The sequence below is a fragment of the Lactuca saligna genome, chromosome 2 (assembly GCF_052625555.1).
Source record: "Lactuca saligna cultivar CGN05327 chromosome 2, ASM5262555v1, whole genome shotgun sequence".
Taxonomy (NCBI): domain Eukaryota; kingdom Viridiplantae; phylum Streptophyta; class Magnoliopsida; order Asterales; family Asteraceae; genus Lactuca; species Lactuca saligna.
This window is the reverse complement of record NC_136418.1, coordinates 110,689,723-110,699,448: the sequence shown is the minus strand read 5'-3', so window position 1 is coordinate 110,699,448 and position 9,726 is coordinate 110,689,723. Positions and strand designations below refer to the sequence as shown.

General features: G+C 39.0%; 1 protein-coding gene across 1 annotated transcript; it reads left to right on the top strand.

The window, feature by feature from the left end:
• The first annotated feature begins 4,827 nt into the window (after positions 1–4,827).
• ACD1-LIKE (ACD1-like protein) lies at positions 4,828–7,338 on the top strand. The gene is made up of 7 exons (XM_078979905.1): positions 4,828–5,453; positions 5,528–5,715; positions 5,814–5,897; positions 5,979–6,165; positions 6,231–6,428; positions 6,531–6,718; positions 6,940–7,338. The coding sequence occupies exons 1-7, from the start codon at positions 4,863–4,865 to the stop codon at positions 7,193–7,195; spliced, it is 1,692 nt and encodes a 563-aa protein (XP_078836031.1). The 5' UTR covers positions 4,828–4,862; the 3' UTR covers positions 7,196–7,338.
• Positions 7,339–9,726: the final 2,388 nt, after the last annotated feature.

Genomic DNA, 9,726 nt, shown 5'->3' with positions numbered 1-9,726 from the left:
TCTTCATACACGACCAACAATAGTCTCTTCTCATATCCAAATACATCTTAATGGCCTCGGGGTGGATCGAGAACCTCGATCTGTGCGCCTCCTCCATCAAGGTGGTACGTGCCCCGCCTGCAAACGGCACCCAAATCCGTCCCTGATAGGTCATAAGCCCTCGGCTATCGGTAAAGAACTCTGATAACTACCCAATCACTCGCTCTCTCTTGCGGTTCTCCGGTCTCACGACCTTTGCCTGGGCCTCTCGAATGGTATCCAACACCGGTGTCATCACCCGTCATCCTCATACAAATCTCTCGTATCGGGGCACTCTCCGCCCTATGACTTAGGGCATCGGATACAACGTTAGCCTTGCCCGGGTGGTACAGAATCTCGCAGTCATAATCCTTTACCAAATCCAACCATCTTCTCTAGCGCATATTCAGGTTGGGCTGATCCATCAAGTACTTCAAACTCTTGTGGTCCGTGTATATGATACACCGAACCCCATACAAATAATGATGCCATATCTTGAGGGCGAACACCACGCCCCCAACTCCAAATCATGGGTGAGATATCTCACCTCGTGAGGCTTCAATTGCCTCGATGTGTACGCTATCACGTGCCCCCTCTGCATAAGCACCGCCCCCAACCCTGATGTCGATGCGTCACAATATACCACAAAATCCTCCATCCCTTCCAGGAGGGCTAATACCGGGGATTTGCATAATCTCTAACGAAGCACCTCGAATGAGGCCTGCTGATCAGGACCCCAACTAAAAGTCATGCCCTTCCGGGTCAACCTGGTGAGAGGAACGACAATCTTGGAGAAATCACTGATAAATCTCTGATAGTAGCCGACCAACCCCAGAAAACTTCTGATCTCAGTGGGGGATTTCGACACTTCTTATCTCATAACCGCCTCAATCTTGGCCGGATCTACTAAAATTCCGTTTTGGTTAACGAGGTGCCCCAAGAACTGGACCTCTCATAACCAGAAATCACACTTGAAGAATTTGGCGAAAAGCCTCTCCGACCTCAATACTCCAAGAATCTCTCTCAAATGCTCCCTATGCTACACTCTAGACCTCGAATATACTAGCATATCGTCGATAAACATGATCACCGATCGATCCAACATCAGCCTTGCACACCCTGTTCATGAGATCCATGAACGATGCCGGTGCATTGGTGAGCCCAAAAGGCATCACTACGAACTCGTAATGCCCATAACGAGTCCTGAATGCTGTCTTCTGGATATCCTCTTCCCGCACTCTCATCTGATGATATCCATACCTCAAATCGATCTTGGAGAACCAAGACGCTCCCTGCAAATGATCAAACAGATCATCGATCCTCGGTAATGGATAACGGTTCTTGACCGTCAACTTGTTCAACTCCCGGTAATCAATGCACATCCGGTGTGAACCATCCTTTTTCTTGACAAAAAGGATTGGCGCTCCCCACACCGATCTACTCGGTCTAATGAAGCCCTTTCCAAGCAGCTCCTGAAGTTGCGAGGATAACTCATGCATCTCTGGCGGCATAAGGCGATAAGGCGCCTTGGCGATAGGCGTTGCCCCCGAAACCAAATCGATGCGGAACTCCAACTGGCTCTCGGGAGGCACACCCGACAACTCCTCAATAAAAACATTCGGGAACTCACGCACTATCGGAACATCATCAATCGAACTCGGCCTCTCCGCGACCACTTGTGTATCCATCACATAGGCTACAAACCCGCTGCAACCTTGCTGTAAACTCTATCTCGCTCTAGCCGCCGAACAAAATGATGACCCACATCGGGTACCCTCATTATATAATGTCAACACTCCCTCACTAGGGTCTCATATCATCACTATATGCCGCTCGCAATCTATAACCGCCCCAAATCGGCTCAACCAATCCATGCCCACTATAACGCAAACGTCCCCCATCGCAATCGAGACCAGATCTATCGGAAACTCAATGCCGAAGATCTCAAGTATACATACTTGAATCACATCGGTAGCATACACCGCTCGCTTGTTAGCTATGGAAACTCGTAAAGGTCGACTCATCGTCTCTCGTCGAATACTGATGTGCTCACTAAATGCTAACGACACAAATGATCGACTCGCATCCGAGTCAAATAACACCAAAGTAGGCACAAAACTCACAATAAAAGTACCTACACATATCATAAAATAAGCGCAACATCTCAACTCAGTGCGGACTCGTCGAGTCCAACCATCGACTCGTCGAGTCCATTCATTAATCCAGTCAACAATCGCGATCCCACTCGGCGAGTCTAAATGTCAAATCGCCAAGTCCCTCCTCATAACTCAAATTAAACAGTTAAAAAATGATACCTGGAAATCCGGATGTTACACGTGGTGTTGTGTAGGCTCCAAGGTTTCGCCTGGTGTTGACACGTGGCGTCGCACATAGGGTGGAAATCAACCGATTTTCAAAAATTCATAACTTTCGCATACAAGCTCCATTTTCGATGTTCTTTTTTTTTTTCACGCGTAGGTAAAAACGAGATCTACAACTTTCATTTAGACTCCGTCGGTTATTTCTCGACCAATCATAAATTTAACAGTAGGAGGAGATTAGATTGTTAAATGACCGCAAATAATTTGTAACTCCTTCATACTGACTCCATTTCCGTCTGTCTTTTTATTTTTGAGTTCTTATTAGTGAGATCTTCAACTCTCATTTAGGTCACATAGGCCATAAACCGCTCGAACTAAAATTCGAGTTTCGGGGTCGTACACTACTGAGCTGAAACTTCGAAAAATCATAACTTCCTCATACGAAGTCAGATTTGGGCGTTCTTTTTATAGATGCTCTCAGGTTAATATATTTTACGACTTTCATTTTGATTACTAAGACAAAAAGTCGCTCTATCATAAACTCACTATTTACGTCTTCCCAATGTCGTGTCAGTTCTATCGCGAAACTTCGACGGGTCCTAACTTCTTCGTTATAACTCGGATTCCGGTGCTCTTTATATGTAAGAAACCCTTGAGATATATTCTACAACTTGGTTAAGATTATTTATTCTAAATAATATTTTTTCGAAAAGTCATTTTCGGCCCCTATTATCTCTAAATTGACTAACCCGGATCTACGGGCATTACACATCGGACCCAATCAACAACCGAGTTGGTATAGGCCTGTTGGCTTAAGCACAAAGAAGTAAAGCCTCAACCACCAACAAAATATGTGCACATATAACGGATAAACATATAAACAGTTTATAGGAAGTCAGATAATTCTATAGATCACTAAGTATAGCATCATCCTATATACCAGGATACCGATCTAACAGATCACCACAACACGATAACATATTATCACATAATAGGATATCAAATCCAAAGGGCTGACATTGGTTCCTTCGACCTGCAAGTACAGTGAGGAAAACTCACCTCACAGACTGGATAAAAGCTGATGAGGTCTCAACTCCGAATCTCAGTTCTAACCGTCACATATTCCAACCAAATGACCAATCTCAATCAAAATGCAAAATACCCTGAAGTCAAACTTAGTCAAATTGGTCAAATCAACCGATTCAACTGAGTCAACCTAGCCGAGTCAACTCAGAGTGAGTATGCGGGGCGTACTCCCTTTTTACGTTGGGCGTACTCGCATATTGACCACCGTCGGGGTAGTTGACCTTGTACGCGGGGCGTACTCCCAGATGCCTAAAATCCACATTTAGAGCTTAATGGCTTAAGCTCTCACGTCCAACTTTCATATCCATGGCTAAAGTACTTTCAATAGTCATAAGTTTCCAACTTTATGGCTTTGCATGCTCTTTAAGAGCTTAACTCAACTTCTTAACCCATTAAGATCTTCTAAATGATGCATGGAGCAAAACCATCCATTTGGAACCCATTTTTATGACTCAAGACACACCCAAAGGTCTGAAAGGACAACTTAATGGATCAAGAACATGCTATGTTCATGAATCTCCACATTTGGGGCAAAAAGGACCAAAAATTCATTCCAACATAAGATCTAAGGGAAACATCACCAAGTTTAGAACTTGATACCTCAAAATGGTACCAAAAGGTGGTGTGATCTTGTATTAAATACATAATTAAGAAAGTCATAGTTAAACCTTTTTTTTAATCTAAAGCAAGAAATGAGAATCATAGTTACCAACAAATCATCAAAAGGAAAATAGAGACTACAAACCATATATACACTTTCATGTCTGCATGAAATATTTTACTTTCCATACTTTATATTGTGCAAAAACGTGTACTTGAATCATACGATCATTGCTTGGGTAGGGTTTAACGAACTTGAGCTCTACTTATGTTACTGAAATTTGTTCAACCGAGGAGACAAATAAATACATTAAATTGTGCATTTTGTAAAGACGAAATTCCCAAAAAGAAAAATCATAGGTTGCACAATGTTTAGAAGTTTCACCACTAGAGAAAAAAATCATTTTTGACTGTAGTTTTCATCACAAAATCTGTTACTAAAGAGTTTTGTCGACGAATTTGAGGAGTATTACATGTTAACCTGTGCTACATATTGGTTGGGCCATGCTGATGTAGACAACACAAGAGTGTTCTTGACTATAAGAAACAAACGGGCATTAGTGTAAGGGACCAAATCTATTAATTTAGTTCGAAATAAGATTCAATTCTGCAACAATCAAGAACTTTGGACCAAAGGTGTTATATTGAAGAAACCTCCGGGACCAAAAATGTAGTTTACTCTAAAAACTTTGTTAATAAACCATTATAAAATATTAATTAACTCCAAAATGATAAAAATCATTTAAGGAAGCGCCAAATACTAACTTTCAAGTTCATGAAGACTTTAGATAGTTGGACTGTTCATTGTAGGGGTGGCATAACTGTCACCACAATTGCATGATCCACGCCCACCACATTTCATTTGCAAATAGCCCAAAATTCAGTTCGCAGAAAGTAAAACCATCCGCCATGGAAGCTCTAAGAGCTCCCTCCCCTGTTTCTCCACCTTCACTTATCAGAACCCAATTGCCCAAACCCATTTTCAGTCTTTCATTTACTCGCAAAACCCCCAATTCACCCTCACCCAATCTAACCCAATTTACAAAACCCAAATTCAAAACCTTCACTACCATTTCTCCATCTGTTTCAACCGAACCCACATCCCCACCAGAAGAAGAAACCGAAACCCTTGAACAAGATGAAAAATTCGACTGGTTTTCTCAGTGGTACGCGCTCATGCCTGTGTGTGATCTGGACAAGAGGGCGCCCCATGGGAAGAAGGTGCTAGGTCTCGATGTTGTTATCTGGTGGGATAAGAACGATAACGAATGGAAGGTGTTCGACGATAGTTGTCCACACAGATTGGCTCCACTTTCCGAAGGAAGGATCGATCAATGGGGAAGGCTGCAGTGCGTCTACCATGGCTGGTGCTTCGGCGGCTCCGGCGACTGCAAATTTATCCCTCAAGCTCCCCCTGATGGTCCTCCGGTAACACACCCGATCCTTTTAACCTTTCTTCCCTACAATTTCATCATGAATTCATAGGTATTTTTCAATTGCAGGTTCATACTTTCCAGAAAGCATGTGTAGCTGTTTACCCAAGCATTGTTCAAAACGGAATTGTTTGGTTTTGGCCTAACACTGATCCTGAATACAAAGATATCCTCACGAAGAAGAAACCTCCATACATTCCTCAACTCGACGACCCTTCATTTACATTCCAAATGTTTAACAGAGATATACCATATGGGTATTCATCATTCAATCATTCAATCATTCAAATTGTCTCCAATTTAACAAAAAACGAATCCATTCATCGATCAAGAGAGTGACATTTCACATTTTCAGGTACGAAATCTTGATTGAAAACCTCATGGATCCCGCTCATGTTCCATACGCACATTATGGCATAATGAGGATGCCACAACCCAGATAAGTATTCTGTATTCACTCTTCTTCTTAATTTTCTGCCATTTTCAAAAATCATTAGCCTAACACAAGTTTTTCCTTCACTATTAAGCAAGATCGGGAAGGGGGAAGACCTCTTGAAATAAACGTAAACAAAATAGACAAAAATGGTTTCACTGCAAACCAACAAAATAGTCAATGGCAATTCGTTCCTCCTTGTTTGTTTTATGGAACTGCAACAATCGGGGGAAATCCAGATGACGTGTCTGCCACCTCAGCAGGAAACACAAAGGTAACGCATTTAATTTATACTTTATCCTTTTGGTACTTAATTACATCAATTCGATTGATTTTCAGGGGCAATTAAGTCAAAAGCCACCTCGACAATTGCTTTTGATCTTTATATGTATGCCAGTGAGTCCTGGAAATAGCAGAATTATCTTTATTTCGCCTAGAAACTTTGGTGTTTGGATTGATAAAATTGTTGCAAGATGGATGTATCATATTGGGCAGAATTTGATTATTGATTCTGATTTGTATCTTCTTCATGTTGAGGTAAAACAAAACAAAACAAAACCCTAATTTATAATGAATAAATTAATGGAAGTATGTTGTTATATGTTGATTTTGACTTGTTTTTGATTATGAAATGTGTAGGAAAAGAAAGTGATGGAAGCTGGATCTTCTAATTGGAATAAAATATGTTTTGTTCCAACAAAAGCAGATGCAAATGTGGTTGCATTTAGAAAATGGCTAAATAAGTATGCAGATGGAAAAATCGATTGGGGAAATAAATTTAATGGATCTCTTCCACCAACTCCCGCTAGAGAACAACTCATGGATAGGTAATTTTGCATTAAAAATATTCAACCACAATTAGATTATAAATTAAATGCAAGAAATAGCAACGTACTTTCATGTATTTGTTTATTGTAAAATGAAGGTAAGATGCTAAATAAACATGTAAACAAAAGTATGTTGCTATTTCTTGATTTTATCGTTAAGGTTAAATACTTGTTTTTGTAACATTAAAACTCATTGACTTATTGACTTGTTGACTTTTCAGGTATTGGAGCCATGTGGTGAATTGCACGAGTTGCAATTCGGCATACAAAGGTCTTAATGTACTTGAGGTGTCCCTTCAAGTGTTTTCAGTTGCTTCAATTGCTATTGTGGCTGCAGCCAAACAAGGGATGATATCGGTTGCAGCAAGGAATACACTTGTTGTTCTTGCTATTTTGTGTTTTGTGGGATCAAAATGGTTGTCTCATTTTATCCACAAAAACTTTCATTACCATGATTATAATCATGCTTTTCGTTGAGATTTGTTGTTTTGAGGATAATACTTGCTTTTATAGAGCTTGTTATTGTGCCCATGGTTGTATGTAGTGATAACAAAGACATGATACATTGATATCATTTATAGGGAATGCGTATAAATTAAGTCTACTCTTTGTTGACCGAATACTTTGTGTGATTTGGTCTATGTTTTACCTTATAAATCTATTTGTTTCATAGCATTTTTCCATTTCTTATGTTTGATTGACTCATGGTAGAATCAAGGTTTGTATTATGAGGATCATAGACTTTGTGAAGAGATGATAACCTATCATATGTCAAATACTTGGATAAAGAGTAAAGTTTATGTGATGTGAGTATATGATTCACTATATTATAATGACAATCTTTAGGAGTAAGGCCTAGATGACATTTTACCCATGGTTCATCTTGAGGTGTTTCACATGAAATCTAATAATAACTAAGTGAATCATTAGCTACAACTTTGAGAAGTGGAAGGATTCAATGGGATCTTTTCTTGATGAGCGATGGAAAGGAATATATCATCATGAAAGACTAGAATCTTTGAAGTACAATATGTTTTTGTTCCCATGGGATATCCCATGAAAACACAAGATTTTAGTTGTGGAGAAAACTTTGTAGCTTTTTACAAGGATACTGTTATACGTATCCCATTATTAATTGTACCCCAACCTCTAATTACCGCTTAATTGTCTTCTAATATCAACCACATAAGAAAGCTCACCTTATTTATTTATTTATTTATTTTTGTCGTTTTGTTGAAAGACTATTCTCCTGTGTTTGATACCCACGTTTTTTCCGCCGCCTAACCTTGCCAATCTCTTTCTTTCTTCTTCCACAACAGTCAGTAATGCGATACAAGACGTCTTCAACTTTTGACTCCAGATTTGGGAATGTCCTCTTCTATCTGTATCCCGAACATTCTTCTGTATCTCCTTTTCTTTCTGTTGTTACCAGCGACTTTACCACCGTTGGTGGTGGTCAATGAAGGCATCGATGGAGGGTAATAATGGCCACCGGAGCTAACCATTTGTTCGTTATTATTATTATATAATTATTTTTAATATTATTTTTTTCCTATATTTTTTTTGTTGTACAAAGAGCTATTCAACTTTATACAGTTGTTTGAATAATTGATACACCTTCGAATAATTGATAGACATTCAAATTATTATTGATATTAATTCTTTTTTTATTGAAAGATATTAATATAAATTCTTATTTCCAATAATAATGAAAATTAGTTAATAACCGACATATGTTCTAAACATCATGCACCATTTATGTAAAATTAGTTAATAATAATAACAAATCAAGAGTAAATTACACAAGGATCCTTGTGGTATTGTGCTACTTGCTCGTTTAGTCCCTAAAGCGAGTTTTCCATCCGTGGAGTCCGTAAATGCCAAATTTGTTACACACTTTATACCTATTATACATTTTTGTTGCGTGTTTAGTCCCTATTTGACCCAAAAAGACTATTGTGTCCTTATTAATTTCTTTTATAATTAATTTTATGATTTATATGTTTCTTTTATAATTAAAATTTTAATTTAAATATTAATAAATTAAAAAAAAAAATCATTTTTCCTAAAACATAAGCAACATTAAGAATAATTCCCTCAGCTCCTTGTTCGCATCTCCTCTTCCACTATCACACACCACCAACATCACCGATAACCGTCACCGACACTTGTATCAATGTCGACCACCCCATGCAACACAAGGAAATCGCACAATTGTAGCCCACCCTCCCTTACGCCCCTTACCCCAATCACCCCTTCTTTTTATATTTATTTCTTGGCAGACATCAAAACCACCATAGGATTTGCCATAAAACTTGAAAAAAATCAAGAAGTCGCCGACAAACTCACAAACTTGTCAGTATACTCCATCACCATCACCACCACACACCCACTCGTCGTAAAACTCCTCTTGTTGGAGTAATCACACCATCGTCTATGTTCAAATCTGGAAAAACTCAAACCCAAAAATCCATTTAACATAGGAATGAGCATTCGTTCATTCAAACCAAAAATCAACAAGCAACAACAATAGCAAGAGAGGTGAGAGGGTTATGAAACAATGGTAACAACAAACAATGATGAAAGCATCAAAAATCAAAGAATCGTGCCTTCGAATCATAACAGACCTCAACCATGATCTCTATTAATTACATGTTCAAATTCTAACCTCAAAATTTATTCCTAATTCAAATTCAACCACCATTTCCACCCTTAGATTATCAATCTCCGGAAACGTGAAAAAATTAAAATTGATGAAAACCCTCAAGATAATTGAAAAATCGTTAGAAAATAGAACCCCAACCATATTCATCACCTGCAAATTGAATAATATAGAAAATCAGAAAACTATAAGTTCTAAAGTTGATTCAGTTAGTGTTAATGTGTGAAAAGAGGGTGCCATAGGTGGTGGTCTCCAAAGGTAAAGTATCAGACCGGAGGGTGTACCCATCTTTCACCACTTAATTTTTCAGTTTCACGTCAGATTTCCACTCACTTACCTTTCACTC

Bases quoted from the DNA above. Each gene is read 5' to 3' on its own strand.
- ACD1-LIKE (XM_078979905.1), top strand. From the start codon at position 4,863: ATGATCCACGCCCACCACATTTCATTTGCAAATAGCCCAAAATTCAGT. The intron at 5,898-5,978 runs ATAAGTATTCTG...TTTTTCCTTCAC, and splicing joins ATGAGGATGCCACAACCCAG to TATTAAGCAAGATCGGGAAG. The intron at 6,166-6,230 runs GTAACGCATTTA...ATTGATTTTCAG, and splicing joins CCTCAGCAGGAAACACAAAG to GGGCAATTAAGTCAAAAGCC.